The following is a 19,222-nucleotide window of genomic DNA, read 5'->3' as shown; positions in this document are numbered from 1 at the left end:
GTGTGTGTGTGTGTGTGGCCAGAAGTAATTTCCACAGGGCTACCCCAGTAAAAGAGCTGCCATCCATAATGCAGAGGAGGGAGAGTCAGGAGAGTACACTGTAGCTCCACACTTTGCTCCCAATTACAGAGCATCAGCTTCATTTTCTCATTTTCTCCACAGACCTGTTGAAACTCCTCAGCTGCCTCTCTGATTACTAGCTGCAGCACAGAGAGGGAAAGACGCAGAGTTTATATATGTCTATGTCTCTATATATATTTATAAAGTGTGTATGTGTTGAATGAGTCTTTGTCCTTATTGCTTCACTGGTAAGACCTTTAGTAGCAGTCATAAGCAGCACAACAGCCAAGCTCTGGGATGTTTGTTTTTCCTCTGCTATGTGTGAAATATTCACACTGTCCTTTAATATTCAGCTCTCTATCGTGTGCATGTATTTGTAAAGATGAATGTGATGAGGGAAAACAAATCACAGGGTCTAACATTAGCAAGTTAAATTTTGCACTCCAGAAACAAATACCTCTCCCTTGTATGCCCTTAGCTAATTAAACGTGGAAGACACAAACAGACACACAACAACTTTTTATTTTATTTTTATTATTTATAAAACCCTCGAAAAATCAAGAATCTATTGACAATGCAATCTGCCTAAACAGAATAGTTATATCAGTTTTTTTTTTATCTCGCTGTGAAGTCAAGTCAAGTTTACATGGGTTTGTTTACACAAGAAGGGAGAAAAGAGCCAGACCAATATACCGATACCAATATTAGTCGATTGGTATTAGCATCAGCATTTATGTTATCCATTATGTGGTATGCGATGCAAAAAAAAATGTCCAGCAGAGGGCACTATGATTTACAACACTGTGACAAGCATCACTGAGAAGGAGAGCAGAAACAGCTTTCAGCAGTGGCAACCATTGACTATGTATATGTTAAATTATTTAACATGTACAATAAAGTTATTTGTTTAAGAAAACAGCCTTCTGAGTACCTTTGCATTTACATATCGTTGAACAGTCCATATAGAAAATCTCTATTGTCATTCCAGCTCAAAAATCACTATCGGCTCTAAAATCGGTATTAGTATCGTCCTCAAAAATCCCATCTTGGTCGAGCACTAGAAAAGAGACAAGGCTTCAGCTCTTCATAAGCTCTGAAGGTGTCAACCTTCCCTATCTCTCTGAACTCGCTCAATAATTCATCTGAGTTATTTACGATCTGATTGATGTATTATCTCTTAATGCACATTAATAGCTCAGGAGGCATTACCATGCCTCAGTCCTTCTAAAAGCTGTACAGTCTTGATATTAATTGAAGAACAATGTTTCAGGCGTGTAACACTGCTGACTGGTTCATATCTCAGTTTACTTATATCTTTTGATCACAATAGATTATTTGCATGTCGTTAGGTATCACTAGGACGCAGTCTATCTTAGCGTGTCTGTCTGCAGTGACGGACCATGATTTTCTCACTCAGGATGATGTCATTACAGTGAGTCAGGGCCACTCCTTTAAAGTTGTTATTTGAACAAGGGTGTGGAGCGGCATTATTGTCGCTTTCTTGTGGACTGGACCAGTATGACCAGTTTGTGTGCACACACATCGGGAGGACTACGCAGTTTCCATTTCTTCATTTCTTTGACTAATTTATGTTACAGTTTAATCTTGATGTCAGTATGTTATTATTCAAAATCACATGACAAAAAGTCCTCCCATTTTCAGAAATACACGTTCAAGCATTTTGGATCTACAGCAGAAATATTTTAATTGCCTCTTTTTTTTTTAAAGTCAAAAAACTTTTCATACTGAAAGAATTAGTCAACAACAATTCATTGTCAATTCATTGTTAATATCTTTGGGTTAGACAACTGGTCAGACAAAACAAAAGATTTGAAGACAAAATTAACAATTAATAAGAAATCGAGTGATTAATCAATAATGAAAATTGGCGTTTGGTGTAGTCTTATTTTAAAAATAGAGCTTACAAGGTTTTGTACAACTGGAGAACATAATTGTTAACTCATTATTTATCTGTGGTCAGCCGTTTTCATTCTGCTTTTTCTGCATCAATAACAGGTTTGAAGACCTCTGATCATATTGGCTCCACGGCCAGCCAGGCGGCCAATCAGGTGACAGCCAGGCTCACTGAGGAGGGAGACCAACAGTGAGGCTGGAAGACCCCCTTACCGCACCCACACTGCTTCATCCATCCCCCTCCATCGTCACCACCATGTCTATACCCAGTGGCAGCCCAGAAAGAGAGGGTTCTAGTGGGTCTCTCCCTCAGCTTGAGTGCCCTTCTTCCCCTCCCGGGATGGATGCAGACCCCTCGTCAACGGGCAGCCCAGTGCTCAGCCCAGACTCATCTTCCCATGATGCAGTGATGTCAGCACCTGCGGCCTCCCCGGCAGACTCCGAGAACTTGAGTCCTGATGAACTGGAGCTGCTGGCCAAGCTGGAGGAGCAGAACAGGTGAGAGCTGTCCTCACTGTGTTTAAGTACTGAGTGAAAACAAAGCAGTTATTACACTTTTACTGTAACAGCTTCAACCAATTAATACTGAAGGGTTAGGTGTATGAATTACATTTACCTATTCTGTGTATATAATCGTGGATGTATGAAGGGAAAACTGGGTACAGCATTGGAACATTTGCTATTACCGAGTTTATCAATGGGTCATTGTTTCTTATAATTATACCAAGTAGGCTCATATATTTTGACAGACCAAACATTTTGTCTTTGATCTTATATGTTAATCCTTAATATAATTGATGCAACTGTGTTCTACTCTTATGACTCTTTATCTCCTTTACATTCATGTTGTGAGTAACGGAGGACTTTGAAATTGATGCATAAAAAGCACAAATTAACATTAGCATTAACAATTCATCAGAATACAGGAAATTAAATGTCTTATACTCAAAATCTCATTGGGGAGAGCCCCACAGCTTGGTTTGTGTCCCCTGGGTGTGCAGCTCACACAGGGTCCCTTATTTTTCAACAATGAAGGTGGCAACCGTAGGTGAACGTCAGTCTTGACAAAACTCAGTGTAGTTGTGGCCTGTAAGATATGGGTAATTAGCAACCTAAAGTAAAATAATAATTGATCAAAGATCCAACAATGGAACAGGAAAGACTGTCAATAGTTGATGTTGGTGATGATGATAAAGTAAAATATCTTGATCAAACTGGAAAATAAACTCAAGAATATAGATAAATGATCGGGCAAATAGGTCAAATTAAAACTGTACTTATAGTTTGACGTTAAGAAGAAACAAGGAATGAAAATAGCATTAAAACAGCAACCTGGCCTAATTAATGAGATGGTCTAATGTGGGAGATAATTAGTACTTCATGAAAGGAGATCATAAATATGATATCTGGCCCTTTTTTTAAAAGTGACGATAGTAGTGGAGGTTATCATCAGCAAACTAGATAGCTGTTCATCATCCTGAAATTTTACCCACAACATCAAAGTGTGTGCTCCCATACAAAGAACAGCTCTTACATTAAACGCCAAAAATTGTGCATAAGGCCACTTAGGATTAGCAACCACTGATATTACATTCAATAAAAATCAACACAATATTGCCAAACACTCAGAAGTATGCTAAGCAGAAGAAAAAAGTCTGTCCTTCACAGCCCATCCAAGAGCTTTTAAATATCCCTGAATTTCAACAGCACATGAAAATATAAGAAATAGCTGTATATTTGTGAGGCTTAAATGAATACTTGAACCTTAGTTTAGCTTTTGTTGCAGAGAAGATTGAAGTGTATTTAGCTCCATGACAACAAAGTAAGCACATAGACGGATAGCAGAGAAGTGAATTACGCAACATGAGTAAGAAGCGGACATTTTCTACCTAAACATCATGAATCCAAGCAGACTGTAGCCACTATCCTCTATTAAACAATCAAAATAATGTTTTAGAGTCACCTTTAAAGTCCACAGGGAGTGAGAGTTTCCTACTCAGATAATAGTTGTAAGGCTGTGGTCACAGTGACCTCTGTAGAAATAGAATAGTATTATATTTTGCAGTGTTTAGACACAGGCCCCTTTTGGACTTGTCATTGTTCAAGGTGTGTATGCAGCAAGTCCAGTGCAAAGGGATTTGTGTAAAATGACCACAAGCCAATGTCAATTTGACCTAGAATCACAAATCTGGATGCCCTACATCTGCAAGAAATACACTAGGTAACGAAAAATGGGTATGTAGGTTAGTGTTTTAGAAAACACTGAATAGATGGGCACTATATCAGTAATTGTCTTTTTAAAACTACTTTTTAGAACACATTTTGAAGAATATAAAGTCACCCCACAGTGGAGATAGGGAAGAGGAGAAATAAAGAAGCTTTAATCCGTTTCTAATTGCAGATAATAACAGTCAACAGTACAGAGATTTTCATTTCTCTCAGAGTGAGATCTGAAATTACCTGAATGACTTTCTGTCGTCGGTTCCTGATGCCTGTCTCTCCATCAGAGGAACGCCTCAGTCACTAAACCAGATAACCTTAAATTCTCAAATGTACCCTGGATGCTACTGTATGTTCTTTCAGAAAGCTTATTATTTAATCAGTTCACGATTTCCATTTCACAGTCATGTTTTGGAAAGTCACTTTTCCATTCAATGGGTGGGGTTTAATCCCTGTGTTAGGTAAGGGTTTAATCCCACACAACAAAGAGCACCAGATACTGTCTGTTCACATGTTTGTACCACTACAGAAAAATAGATGTTTCAATTACACTTTAATAACACCCGCAGGGACTCACACGCGCTGTGATATTTTTAAGCGCAAGGAGCCACATACTGTACAATTCTTTATCCAGCCATCACATGTTTCAGCAGAGGAGTCAAAGAGCAGGACGTGGAGTCAAGTGATTTAAAAGAATAAGACATTTAGACTCGAAGTGGGACTGAACCTAACACCCTCAGGATAAAGAGCGGTCTCTTTAATCACATCATCTCTGCTTCCTGCTGTCCTGCTGCACCAGAATCCAAAGAATACAAGGCTAAAAATAAAAACATTTAAAGGAATAGTTTAGCAGTTTGGGAAATATGTTTATTGAGAAGATTGTCACCACTCCCATATTGTATGTGACATATAAAGTAACAGCCAACAGCTGGTTAGCTTATCTTAGCATAAAGCCTGGAGCAAGAGACAGAGGAAAAACAAAAAATCTGTCTAAAAGTAACGAAAGATGCAATAACAACAAGTTGTGATTTTACAAGAGGTTCTGTGTTGGAATATGTCTTCACCGGAAGTAGTGATTTACTGGCTAATCTAACCTAGCTGCTGGATGCAGCATCATATTTAATGAGCAGAAATCACAATCACAATGAGAGTGGTATCAATCTTCTCATCTTACTCTCAGCAAAAATCTAATTCCCTATTCTTTTAACTCATGATTGTTTGTGAGAAATACAGACTTTCTGACACACTAGTCTAGGCTAGTAATCTCCTCTAATATATTTGCTCTTCTGACTTTTGACTTTGACTCTTCTTTGGTTATATGAGTAGCAGTCAGTCAATGTGTCTAACAGAACAAACAGAAAATGTGCACAGTCATGTAGACAGTGACAAACTGTTGGAAATGTAACCTACAGAAACTCCTCATTTACAATATGGACTTATTGTACTGTATGTAGATTAAAGTATTACTGCAAAGACATGGCCTATTTTCTGCAATATTCTGAAAGAAAATTTGTCAACTGAGAAATCATCAAAAAAAGACACAGTATCATATTTACAATACCTTTTTGTTTATATTGTTTACACTTCTTCAGTACCCAACTCTAGGATTTCTATACCCTGAAAGGCAGCATATTCATTTAATAGACTTGAGATAGATTAGTAGCGTAGTACATGTATTGTTGCTTTCTTGTCTATTTAATGTTCACAGCCAGCTGTGTGTGTATCCTCATGGGTCTCTGATTCTGTAGTTTCAGGGAACAAGCCCTGAGGCTTCTGGTGCCTCAGCAAGGTTGTCCACAAACTGTACTGATCCTCGCAATGTCACAGTCTGCCTCAATGTCATATATGCCTGCCACCACTCCTAATGCTCATCTTAGTTCTTCAGTCTGTGTGCCATCTTGTATAAGACAAATATGCCATGCCTTGTAACAATGTACTGTTTCCATCAGAAATAATCAATTGTAATTTGAGCTTCCTGTCCTCATAAACTGTCTCTTCATGCAGGTTGCTGGAGGCTGACTCTAAGTCCATGCGCTCGATGAGCGGTTCACGGCGTAACAGCGGCTCCTCACTGGTGTCCAGCTCTTCAGCCTCCTCCAACCTGTCTCACCTGGAGGAGGATACCTGGATCCTGTGGGGCCGCATCGTCAACGAGTGGGAGGAGTGGAGACGCAAGAAGGACAAACTCCTTAAGGTGGGGATCAGGGACTGGAGATGGAAAGATTTTGTTGTCACGTGTAGTGTTTTCCTTAGCATGAGTCATTGAGAGCAATTAAAAATGAGAACATCCGTAAAAAGATTATCAGCCTCCTCATTTTATTTATACATCCTGTTGGTCAGGTTTCATAGGAAGTTTACTGGATCAGAAAAAAAAAAGAAGGCTCTGTAAATCCCTGACTCATTGCACATTTTATGCAGAGGCTTGTTGGACATCTATATCCACACACAGACTTTGTCACTGGTTTTTATTAATAAGGTTAGGGTTGTGTGTGTGTCAGAAACATGTAGCTCAGTGTTGTCTGAGACCCTAGGCTTTATTTTTACAGCTGAACTGAATCTGTTACCATGTGTGAATACTGTTCTTATATGATTACACCTACACCTTTAAGTTGCATTGCACCAATACGCCTCTCTCTTCATCCTCTTGTCTCTCCTCCTTTCCTCTGTGTCCTCTGTGACAAAAAGAGAAAACCCAGGGGAAGAAAAGATGGATGAGGGGACGGGACAGCAAAATGAGTCAGGGCAAAATGGGAGAGCAGACAAACCAAGCAACATGATACTAGCTGCCTGAAAACTCTACAGGCGCAAACAAATTTGACATAGAGTAATGAAAAGGAGGAGTTGGTGAAGAATTGTTGTGAAGCGTGATACATCATAATGTACTGAGTGGCTGTAATTATGAAATGATACTAAATTGTCCTTGTAGATATATCTATTCATCACTCCATAATTGATTCCTCCTCTAATCTGCCTGCTCGTTGCTCTTCAAGAGATGCTTAGAGATGCTTAAACTTGCATCCCTCACCACAAGGAACGAGGTATTAATCCTCTTTAATGTCTTGTCTCTCTCTATCTCTTTGCCCTCCAGGAGTTGATCAGAAAGGGCATCCCTCATCATTTCCGGGCCATCGTCTGGCAGCTGCTGGGCAACGCCACGGACATGCCGGTGAAGAACCAGTACTCTGAGCTACTGAAGATGTCGTCCCCCTGTGAGAAGCTCATCCGCAGAGACATCGCCCGTACCTACCCCGAGCACGAGTTCTTCAAAGGCCAGGACAGCCTGGGGCAGGAAGTGCTCTTCAATGTCATGAAGGTGAGTGCTGCAGCATTTCACATTACTTCTTCGGTCTCAATTCCTCAGTCTTGATATTTAGCATCCATGAAAGGGTGAGACTTGTGTCTTTTGGAATACGTGTCTGTTTGCACAAGTATGTGTGTTTGACCATGGGTACAGTGTTTTAAATGAAGTTATATAGTCATTCATGCTGTGAGTAACTTGGTAATGTTTAGGTAGTCTCAAATCAGGTATAGTTCTGCTCCTCTGATACTCGATGTGGAAACTGTAAATTGTTAAAATTGGGAACAATCAGGCATCCATGTGGCCCAAAGGGGCATTGACCATGTAATATCTGGGATCTTATAGATATATCATGATAGAAAAGGGGTCCCTTAAGGAAAAAGGTTGGGAACCACTGCTTTCAAGAACAAAAGCACAAACAAAACAACAAACAATAAAAGCAAGCAAGCAAAAGCATGTAGAATAAAAACAGAGTGAATTAAAAGCAACAGTGAACAGGTAGAACTTGGATTTGAAAGTAGACAACATTTTTTCTGCTTAGTTCTTCTGGCAATTTGTTCCATATTCGAGCAGTATAGAAACCAAAGGCCACTTCTCCTTGCTTAGTTTTGATCCTGGGAACAGCCAGTAATCCAGAAGTGCCATTTTCTATGTGTAATTCACTTTTCCATTTCGCATTTGCCAGACAAGGCTGGTGAGAGTTACCTTGCTGGTGTAATTTTGTTTATGAAACAAAATATGTAGAGAAACAAGGAAATTGGTTGGAGAGTTTGTTCACAGCCATGGAAACAAGCCTGTTGACCATCTACACATCAGTCGAGTTCCCTGATAGCTCAGCTGCGCAGGAAATGAAGGGACCTCTGGTGACTTGTTGATCCTGTTGCTTACAGTCTGGATGTTCAGTCAGGATTACAGTCTGTGCTGCTTTCTATAAATACAGCACATAGTGAATGTAATGTGTGTGTGTGTGTGTGTGTGTGTGTGTTTCAGGCGTACTCCCTGGTGGATCGAGAGGTGGGCTACTGCCAAGGCAGCGCATTCATTGTTGGTCTGCTGCTTATGCAGGTAATGATCAAGTATTTCAGGAAAATGATCCATAAATGATCCATAATAAGCATATTTTTCTATAGACACAGCACAGTATGTAAGAGCTTCCTTTAATCAGTCCCACTAGATTTCTCTGATTGCTGCAACCAAAAACATTTGGTTATGTGGCAGGTTTATGAAAAATTGCACCGCAATTAAGTTGTCTGTAGAGGTTATCGGTGAAATATGGGAGTCACATGTGCTATGTCTAATTTATACCTAATGAGGGAACTTTACTCACCCCTCTCCCCTCCTCCCAGATGCCAGAGGAGGAGGCGTTTTGTGTTTTTGTGCGACTGATGCAGGAGTACCGCCTGAGGGAGCTGTTCAAACCCAGCATGGCCGAGCTGGGCCTCTGCATCTACCAGTTTGAGTATCTGCTGCAGGTAAAGAGGAAGCAAGAGAGTCTATAAACAAACACGAGGCATGCAGTGTAACACTCAGCCACAAAGGGGCAGCAAATCATTCATTTATATCTCCAGCACATCACTTTCTCTTTGTGTGTCCGGTTGACTATTTTTTATATTCTTCCTCTTTTTTTTATCTTAGGAGCAACTTCCAGAACTCAACGTCCATTTCCGATCCCAGAGTTTCCACACATCCATGTATGCTTCATCCTGGTTCCTCACTCTTTTCCTCACCTTTCTCCCTCTGCCTGTTGCCACGCGCATCTTCGATATTTTCATGTATGAGGTAGGAAACATTCTGAGTATGTGTTGTAAGTATCTGGAGATGTATTTGATGTGTTTGACTGTGTGTATTCAAAAGTTATAATAAAATCTATGACCTGATTGTAGGGCCTAGAGATTATCTTCCGTGTGGGTCTGGCCATCCTGCAGTACAACCAGACTGACCTCATTCAGCTGGACATGGAGGGCATGTCGCAGGTAAGCAGCTGCAGCTTTGTGCCGCTGGCTGCAGAAATTAGTTTCATGTACAGATTCAGCACCGAGTCAAATGCTCTACGTCCCACTTTCCCTTTTGCACACCAGCTTCCTGAATGACAGATCTAAACGACAGACCTGCTTCACAACTCAAAACAGAAACAGACACCAGGGCTCATTCAGTGATGTGTAAGGCTGTTAACAGTAATGCAAGAGAGAATTAACTCATTTGTTGCTTCTTAGTAAAAGCACACCAACTGATCTCTGTGTCTGATCTCGAGACAAAATCCAAGGATAGAATCAAAGGTTATGCTTTGTTAGGTTTTCAGGCTTTTCTTTCGCTTATACACCCCTAATGCCATTTTCCCTTTTCTTTTCATTTTTATTGTGGTAATGTGCAGTATATTCATAAATAGGACAGCACCTAGCCATAAATGTTTGATTGTCAATTATTCGCCTAATTATTCAACCATTTTGACAATAAAATGTCAGAATAAACTGAAAAATGTATATAATTTTTCAAAGCCCAAGGTGGGTTCTTCAGATTCCTTGTTTTATTTGCCAAAGAGTCAAAAACCACAAGATATTTATTTTATTATCATATATAACAAAGAATAGCAGCAAATCTTCACATTTGAAAAGCTGGGAATTTGGCTTTTTTTCATGAAAAATGACTGAAATGATTAAATCAGTAATGTCAGTTAATGAAATATGACATATTTTAACTTAGTATAAATATACCTGTATAAACTTTATTTTCTGTTAATCACAGTAATTCAGAACTATTGTAGTTCCAAAAATACAGCAGCTGCTGGCTCGCCACAAGTCCAGCGTTTGGTTTTAGCCGCTCTTCTTCGTGCCTATAAAATGTGTCTGCCTGCTTCTTCATAAAATATGAATGAGCACCTTTGTCTGTCTTCAGCTCTCTAATCTTGTGTTTCCCTCTGGCTCTGCCAGCATTTCCAGAAGGTGATCCCCCACCAGTTTGACAGCTGCCCAGACAAGCTGATCCTCAGGGCCTACCAAGTTAAATACAACCCCAAGAGGATGAAGAAGTAAGCGCACTCATCACTCAACTAATGACTAGTGAGGCTCAGGCTGGTTGGGCATCATGTAGCCCAGTAGGATTTGTATTTCTGTCTGTCTACTAATGCTCCATCGATCTTTGCTTTTTAAGCATTATGATTAAAATTATACCACCAATCTATAAGTTAAAAATAATAACATTGCATAATCCTGTGTTGTTTTTGTTTATTTTTTACAGGCTTGAGAAAGAATATACCACAATCAAGAACAAAGAAATGGAGGAACAAATTGAGATCAAGGTTTGTATGTGTGTGGGTGTATTTATGTATTTGTTCACAATGTGGATATCCCAATGAATGGGTCATGTAACTGTACCTCTCTCCCGTCTCTCTTTTTCTTTGTTTAGAGGTTACGCACAGAAAACAGGCTGCTGAAGCAGAGGATTGAGACACTGGAGAAGGTAAGAGATGGGCTTTGATTCCATCTTATCTAAATGCTAAAATATATCAGGTTTGTGCAGCATCATTGAGACGAAACACACCCAGATTGCTCAGCAGAGGACTCTTCGCGTTCTGATCTAGTTAAACACTGTAATGCTGTTTGTTTAAATTTGTGAGCTCTGTTGGTTTTCTTCTCCCGATGAGCTTTTTGTTGCAGTCTTGGTGTGTTTTTGTGGGTGTGTGGATGCTTGCAATCGGTCCTTATTTTTCCTTCCCCTCCAGCACTCTATTGTGAAGAGATGCTGCAGTTTCTAATCTTCTCTTCCCCTCTGAAATACTTTTTTCTGAGTAATCTCTCCGCTGTCTCTTTTTTCTTCATAAACATCTCTATATTTGTTTCAAATGATTGGCTTCTGAACCTGTAGTCTTTTCTTCTCCTTGATTTTCTCTTGGGTTTTGTTGTGGTTTATCCTCCCGGTGTCCCGCTGTCTTTCACTTTTTCTTCATATCTTTGTTTCATCTTCTTGTTGCTCTCCTTCGCTGCATTGTAGGAGAGTGCTGCTCTGGCAGACAGACTGATACAGGTAGAGTACTGTAAACCACTTTCCCACTCACACCTCCTTCCTCTTCCTCTTTCTGCTGTCCTGCACTGCTTCTCTCCCTCTTCTTAAATGTACCCAGACAAGTGCATGAGGGAATAGTTTTTATGTTGTATGTCTGTTCAGTCTACAAGACCATCTTGTAATCTCTGAATGCATGTACTGTTTATCCATGAAGGAAATTCTAATAAGAGGTTGTGCATTCCCTGCATGTGGCATGTAAAGGTTTCTTATTGTCCATACTATTACAAACTTCAATTATAAATACACAGAGTACCAAAATGTAAATAAAATATTCTATATAGTTCGACATTTTAGGAAACAAGCTTATTTGCTTTCTTCCGGAGAATTAGATGAGAGAGCTCTTATGTCTGTAAATATGAAGCTACAACCAGGAGATGCTTAGCTTAGCATCTCTAAAGCTCACTAATTAATATGTATATTGGTTGTTTGATGGGGGGTTATTTGCCAGAACATTTTTGCTGGCAGACTTTTAGATAGTAATGTGTTAATTAGTGAGCATTAAAGGTGATCTGGTAGGCAGGTATTTTTGCTAAGCTAAGCTAACCAGCTGCTGGCTGTAGATTTTGTATTTTAGTTATTGACAGGTATGAGAGTGGTATTGGTCTTCTGGGCTAGCTCTCTGCAAGAAAGCAAATACGCTTATTTCACAAAATGTCAAGCTATTCCTTTCAGGCTAAAATCATCTGCTATGCACCATGTAGCAAAGTACCCCTAAGCATAATAATGTTGCATTCCCTGTATGCCCAGAATTAACCGTCTCCCTACATCGGTATATAATATGCAACTCCAAAGCTGATCTGACCTGCTGTTCCAGGGTCAGGTGACGAGGGCGCAGGAAGCAGAGGAGAACTATGTGATCAAGCGGGAGCTGGCAGTGGTGAGGCAGCAGTGCAACACGGCCAACGAGAGCCTCGAGAAAGCACAAGACACCATCAGAGAGCTGCAGCAACAGAAGGTAAACACCAACCCACAGTCTGTGCACAAACACTGTGGTGGCAACAGAAACAAATGTTCCAACACAGAAGACGACGGCAGGCGAAATGTCATTTACCCTCACATATGCTGAACAAGGGATTTATGTCGTAACATTTTCTCTCGAGCATTTGTCTGTTTAATCTTTTATTAGGAGAACATTCATCAAGGGTCAAATCAGATGTCAAAATCAGGGCTGCTTTTTTATGATTTTGATTCCTGAATCTGTTGATGCCAGGTTGTAGGAGTGAAAGTGTTAGTGAAAACCATTCACTAACCCCATTTTCCAGTTCTGCTTTTAAAAGACTAGTTTGACTCTTTGGGAAACCAGCATACCAGCACCCTCTTAAAGCTCACTCATTAACGCATTGTATCTCCTTTTGTTCATATGAAACTCATACAACTTGGTGTTAAACAAATAGACAGTTCCCAACAAGCTGTTGCTCCCTGCTTCCAGTCTTTATGCTAAGATAAGCTAACCATCTGTTTGTATTTGACAAACAGACATGGGAATGGTGTCAATCTTCTCAAATAAGCAAATAAGTGTATTTTCCATAATAATAACAACAACTTTAACAACAAACATAATATTGACAAATGATCTGCACATTTTCCCAAGAATGTTCTGACTTTTCTTGAAAATGTTAAGTACTCTTACAACATATAGTCTCAGATCAGATTTAGCAGCAGTGTTTGACTTGAATGAACTAATTGCAACACTTCAGGGGAAATTTCTTGAAGTTCAAATGTATGCAACACAAGCCACCAAAACATAAGAGCCGTTTCACAACCCAGCTACAAGGAAGGTGTGTTTGTCCTTATAACACCAGATACATTTTTTTTTCTATTATAAGTTTGTTGCTTCTTAAAACCATAAGATAAGGTGTTTACATTGACCTTAAAGAGGCCAAAGGCTGTAAAGTTTTCTTGTAAAAAAAGTTTCTGTTTACATTAAGTGTTATTCACCAAAATTATCAGTGCATCCTTGAGGTTTAACAAACATGATGACTGCATTTCCTTCCACATTTTGTCTTAAAAGCTTAAAACCGGCTTTCTTCAATTACATCCATGTTTGCCGGACAGTATTTTTCTTCTTCCCTGCCTTTTTGGGGCATTGCTGAGTATCATGGTGTATTATTGCCACCATTGTTTCACAATGCTTCAACCATGTACATCACATCACCAGCATGAAATCAACAAAACAAGGACCCACCCATAAAAATGTTTTCTAGAGGTTGAAAACTCCACAGGAACCTTTTTAATGTATTTTAAATGTTTACATTTTCTGTTTCATATCATCTCTGTATTATATTGAAATATTCCTATAGTAACTGATGTGTAAGCTCACCTATCGTTTATTGTCTTGCATTTAATATCGCCAACTCTGTGCTTCTTCCGCATCTGTCAAACAACCACAATGCCAGTGGCATATTCAAACACACCCTCGGCACACCCAGAGCGACAGCACAATACTAACGGGCCATTTTTTTCACACAATCGGCTCTTGGTTATTATTTATCAATGTAATCCAACTAGAAGCATCTGTGTTTATTGACTTTGGTTCCAATCTTTTCTTTCTTGCATTTAAATTTGTGTTTCTTTTGATAACGAAGAAGCAATTCACACTGTCATTTTTCCGTTTGAAGCTCGTAAGGAAATGACTAATTTACTCATGAAGCTCAGCAACCAAGACTAATACAGTGCAGTCTGTTAGTGTTTGGACAGTTTTGTTTTGTCTCTGGACTCAAACACACTAAATTTAAAATTAAGCAACTATTAGGTCAAAGTGCTTACTCTCTAGTTCTAAGATAGTAGATTTGACTTTATCAAATAGTTTTTGACAGTGGTGGGATGCACCCAAGTACATTTATTCAAGTACTGCACTTAAATATAAGTTTGAGGTACTTCTACTCAGCGTTAATTCAGAGCGAAATAATATACTTTTTGCTCCACTACAATTATTTGAGCTGGAGTTACGAATTACTTTACAAACTATTCAAAACATATAATAAATTTGTAAAACATGATGCATTTTTATTGGTTTAACTACCCAACAGTATATAATGTAATTAATAGCTCTAACTCGAACAACTACAACAGTAAAAAAGTACAGCAATAATGATCTAATATGATAATATTTAATAGTATAACATTCACAGGGGCCATTTTAATGCATTGAGTCTTTTTGTGAAAAATACTTGCGTAACACTTGCAATGCAGGACTTTTACTTGTAATGGAGTATGTTTATGTTGTGGTATTGTTACTTTTACTTAAGATCTCCATCACTGGAGTTTGAAACCGTTTTATATGCCTGTATATGATTTGTGGTGCTGCTATATATGATGCTATCGGAGAACAAATTATTTAGAAATTTCAGACCACACCTTTTCTAAGTTATTTTTCTACATACACAAGCAGCTGTTTGTAATGAATAAGTCAGTGATATAGTTTGATGTTGCCTGTCCCATTTGTCCAACTCCAGCTTCGCTAACAGACAAAAACAAACTCCTCCTGTTTTTACAAAGGATTAATACTTAAAACTGTCTTTAGCAGATCACCATCAAAGAGTAAGCAAAAGTGTGAATGTGAATCAAGGAAATGTTACTTTAAATAGAAAAAAATCCAAGCCATTGATTCATTATTTCATGTGCGCACTCTAAATGATGTCATTGTGATGGGTGATCCAGCTCAGATTGCTGGCACCCATCACCCACCAGAGTTCACACACCTACAGACACTCACAGTCCTCTTTGATAACCAAGACTGAGAAGCCCGAAATGACAAACCGAGACTCCTTTATGCACGCTATGTACTTGCCCAATTTCAAGCCTTTTTTATTTTGCGACGTAGGAAAAGTACTTTTCCACTCAGCCCTCTGCATTACTGCTGCTCTCACAACCTTTAACTTTGTAGGTTCGCTTTGATGTGGTGACAAGTACAAGTACAGTAGCTTTCTATTTTCACTCAGTGATGTCAGAAAAGTCAGTGGGGTAGGAGGGACGTTTGATACCAACTTTTGAGCTATTTTGAATTAGATTTACTAAGTACTGGGGACATAAAAAAGGTGACATTGTTTAGGCCTCATACAAAATTAAAAGCCTTGAACCGTTATCATTTTGTTGCCACATAAAGACTAGCTGTAGATGATCATGTGGGTTAAAGTGGCATGTTGGCATATTAATGCTTTTAATTTATTTGTTACAGAAAGGAGGAGTAAGTCTTTTTTTTGCTTTGTGGCTGCAGCCAAGGAATCAAATGTATTGCTGCAAATTATCTGCTGCCTTCCCCAAAGGTAGAGTGCAGAAAACCTTTTCTGCTCTTTGATAAAAATGTTAATCCTAACTAACACTGGACAAGGATTGGCAAGGATTTGCTGTGTGAACAGTCAGTTTGCTGTTAGATTTCTCAACAGAAGAAGAAACCAAAAGAGAAAGAGATTTAACGGCAGCTTGTAACAGAATTCACACCAATTCAGACACTGTGGTAATCCCAGCTGAACTGAACTCCTGGTCATGACTAATTTTCCACTGTATGGTACGGCTCAGCTCAACTCGACTTTACTCTGTCTGTGGTCAGAGGGAGTCGTCACTAGAATAGACACAGGACATCCTCAACAAACCTGGCATTTTTAACCAAGCTACCATCAATAGCAACTGCAATTCTTTTTATTCACTCAAAAATGAGAGGCCCACAAAACCACTCCATGATCAATTAACGAAGTGCAGACGAATCGAGACCACCATCAAGAGTAGCACATCTCATTTTTGTGTACGTGTGCATGGTGAATGTGAGCGGAGTAGAGAAAAAGGCGAGCAGTGAAGGTGTCAATCTGGCAGTAACTGTACAGCGTGGGTTAGAGTTTGTCAGTGAATAAAAGCTGCAGCTTCTCAAGACCAAAGTAAAGCGCCTATGTGTTATTTCCCTACTGCTGTAATAATGTAGCTATGACAGTCATCTCTGCCTGTGTTGAGGGGGTATCAGTGAAAATGAAGTACCAAAAAGAGTAGCTTAGAGTTGAGGTGATCCATACAATGCAGTGGAAACGCAGCTAAACTCCATCATCAACACTAGTCTGCATGTGACAATGAAACGAAAACCTTTCACTTGGCCCAAGTAAGCTCGTAACACAAGCTCAAGAAAGCTGATCAACCAATGATCAAAGTTGGTATCAAGCCCCACTGCCCTGTTATACAATATAACTGTGTAACACCAGTGATTTGTTTCAGTACACAGAGCAGTTTGTGAGCAATCTGCAGACCCAGCTGGAGCAGTCCAGACTGCGCGAGGCCGAACTGCTGGGAGCGCTGAAGGAAATGCAAGACAAGGTCCTCGACCTGGAGAAGGTGGGCTAACAGACGCAAATTTTAGCGTGTGAGAGAGAACAGAGTGTGAAATATGAGCAGAGACAGCAGGCGTGTGAAAAATGTGTCAACGATGATCTGTTTACTGGTAATTTATTCCAAATGATGAAAGAGGTATATTTGAGGTTTCAAGCTTTCAGTTTTACTTCCCGAGGTGTTGAGACACAACAGCTTCACCGTGCTGATTAATTTACTGTAACGTAAAACTGAAAGCTAAAAAAAGCTGTTTTTGTTTACTGTTACAATTTGTCAATATTCCAGGAACTGTCAGTCTGTTGGTTGGTCAGTCCACCAAGACTGACCATAGATGTGATGTAAGTCACCATATCACATACTTCATTAGACTGCTTCCAGAAGATGTTAATACTTATAAAATAATAACTAAAACATTTTTATCAGTGACCTTCTGAATTAAACACATTGTTTTTGTCTTGGAGCTGATAATGGAAGTAGATAACAAATAAGACATCTTGTTTACTTATGAACTCTGAGAGTTCCTCTGGCGTGATACTGATTGGGCAGAATGTATGGCTCCAACAGCAACAGCTATTTACAGCCTCACATAGCTGCTAGCATGGCTGCAGACTAGTTAGTTAGTATTTCTAAAGTGTAAACATGGCGTTTGTCCATCCAGAGGAGCAGCTGCCTGCCTGATGAGAACAACATGGTGGCTCTGAAGGAGGAGGTGAAGCAGATGAAGCTGAGGGAGCTGGAAACGCTTCGCTCATTCAGAGAGATGCAGGACACCGTCACTGAGCTCAACCAACGCTGGCAGGTAACACACACAAACTGCTGCTGTTTCTCTATAAACTACCTGTGTGTGCATGTTCATGAGCCCCATCTGTGCAGCCACACCTATGCACTCTGTGTTTCTGCAGCATCACATGTCCCGTGGCAGCAGCACGGGTGGCGGGGGCGGCCACTGGAAGGAATCCCCCAAGAAGAACGCCATGAACGAGCTGCAGGACAAACTGATGACGGTCAGACTGAGGGAGGCCCAGGCTCAGGCTGAGCTCAGAGAGGTCAAACTTAAAGCCCTGCAGCTGGAGAGCCAGGTCAGACATACTGTACACACACTGATCATAGAGAGTATACAAACATGCAAGTCATTTTCTTATACACACTTATGGAGCAAAGGTCAGTTTAGTTTTATTCAAAGCATTTCATAGAAACAGTGATAAGTAATCACTGTGCTGTCACAGGGTAATGCAGCAAACTATATAACTACATGTCTAACAGCCATAATCGTGCTTGACTCTATGGGGGTTGTGGGAGTTTTTAACTATTATTGTACATATCATAGACGAAATGATTAATTAATGGGTCATACTCACCTTCTCACATTTGACTTCACTCCAGAACCAGATCCACAGCAAGCTGATCGGTCGCAACGAGCAGGAACGCTCCGCCCTGCAGGACAGGCTCCAGATGCTGGCCAATCAGAATAAAGCTCTCCAGGCCCAACTCAATGAAATGAAAAGGAAGCAGGCAGAGTCCGACTGCAAGGTCTGGAGAGATAAAAAGAAATTGAGTTAGCGAGAGGGGAGGGAAGGGATGAAAGGGAGAAAAAGGCTGATTGATGGGAAGAACAACGTCCAGCTTAATGAAACGTACAGTAATGAGACACTAATAACTGGATGGAAAGACAACGAGGAATGATGACAAAAAAGGGATGAAGAGGATAAAAAGACAAAGGGAATGACAGAGAATGGAAAGGGAAAAAAAGAGGACCAGATAGATGTAGTGGGACAGAAATAGAAATTGTGAGAAACGTGCAGTGTCTGACTGTAAAGAAAAGGACAGATGCACTGAAGGAGGACATAGTGGGATGTAAATGGAGGGACTGAGACAGTTTATGATGCATCATCAATATTCATCACTGAAATCCAGTTTATCACTGTCATCCACTGTGTTCAGTTATTAAGCAGGAAATGTCTTCTTTCTTTCGACTCCCACCCCCTCTGCCCTCATACATGTAGAGTAAAGAGGAGGTGATGGCTGTGCGACTGAGGGAAGCAGACAGTATGGCTGCTGTGGCTGAACTCAGGCAGAAGATAGCTGAACTCGAGATCCAGGTGTGTGTTTACGCTCCTCTGTGTCCGTATGGATTGTACTTACATACAGTGTTTCAATGTAGGTGTTATTGTCTGTATGCAGATGATTAATTTAATTTAAACAGTAGCAATAAAGATACTGTGGCCTTTCTGTGTGTGAAATGTGTTTTTCAGAAGGAGGCAGGGCTGATCCAGGGCCAGCTGAACCACTCAGACTCCAGACAGTACATCAACCAACTCCGGGACCAGATTGCTGAGCTCAAGAATGAGGTTGGACACGCGC

The 19,222-nt window shown here is 40.0% G+C and overlaps 1 protein-coding gene across 1 annotated transcript in view; it reads left to right on the top strand.

Moving 5' to 3' along the window:
• Nucleotides 1-19,222, top strand: part of si:ch211-239f4.1 (EVI5-like protein) — a 36,749-nt gene that overhangs the window by 9,564 nt on the left and 7,963 nt on the right. Inside the window, exons 2-19 of the mRNA XM_035661034.1 lie at nt 2,077-2,472; nt 6,199-6,388; nt 7,283-7,507; nt 8,483-8,557; nt 8,839-8,964; nt 9,128-9,271; nt 9,376-9,465; nt 10,420-10,517; nt 10,727-10,787; nt 10,895-10,948; nt 11,480-11,512; nt 12,366-12,506; nt 16,751-16,867; nt 17,520-17,660; nt 17,764-17,940; nt 18,245-18,391; nt 18,865-18,960; nt 19,114-19,209. Of these exons, the coding sequence (XP_035516927.1) occupies nt 2,231-2,472; nt 6,199-6,388; nt 7,283-7,507; nt 8,483-8,557; nt 8,839-8,964; nt 9,128-9,271; nt 9,376-9,465; nt 10,420-10,517; nt 10,727-10,787; nt 10,895-10,948; nt 11,480-11,512; nt 12,366-12,506; nt 16,751-16,867; nt 17,520-17,660; nt 17,764-17,940; nt 18,245-18,391; nt 18,865-18,960; nt 19,114-19,209 (2,253 nt within the window). The 5' untranslated portion in view covers nt 2,077-2,230. The remainder of the gene's footprint in view (nt 1-2,076; nt 2,473-6,198; nt 6,389-7,282; nt 7,508-8,482; nt 8,558-8,838; nt 8,965-9,127; nt 9,272-9,375; nt 9,466-10,419; nt 10,518-10,726; nt 10,788-10,894; nt 10,949-11,479; nt 11,513-12,365; nt 12,507-16,750; nt 16,868-17,519; nt 17,661-17,763; nt 17,941-18,244; nt 18,392-18,864; nt 18,961-19,113; nt 19,210-19,222) is intronic.

The sequence above is a fragment of the Morone saxatilis genome, unplaced genomic scaffold (assembly GCF_004916995.1).
Source record: "Morone saxatilis isolate NCDOM2014 unplaced genomic scaffold, NCSU_SB_2.0 Contig17, whole genome shotgun sequence".
Taxonomy (NCBI): Eukaryota; Metazoa; Chordata; class Actinopteri; family Moronidae; genus Morone; species Morone saxatilis.
The sequence above is the reverse complement of the archived record's forward strand: the minus strand, read 5'-3'. Positions and strand labels throughout refer to the sequence as shown.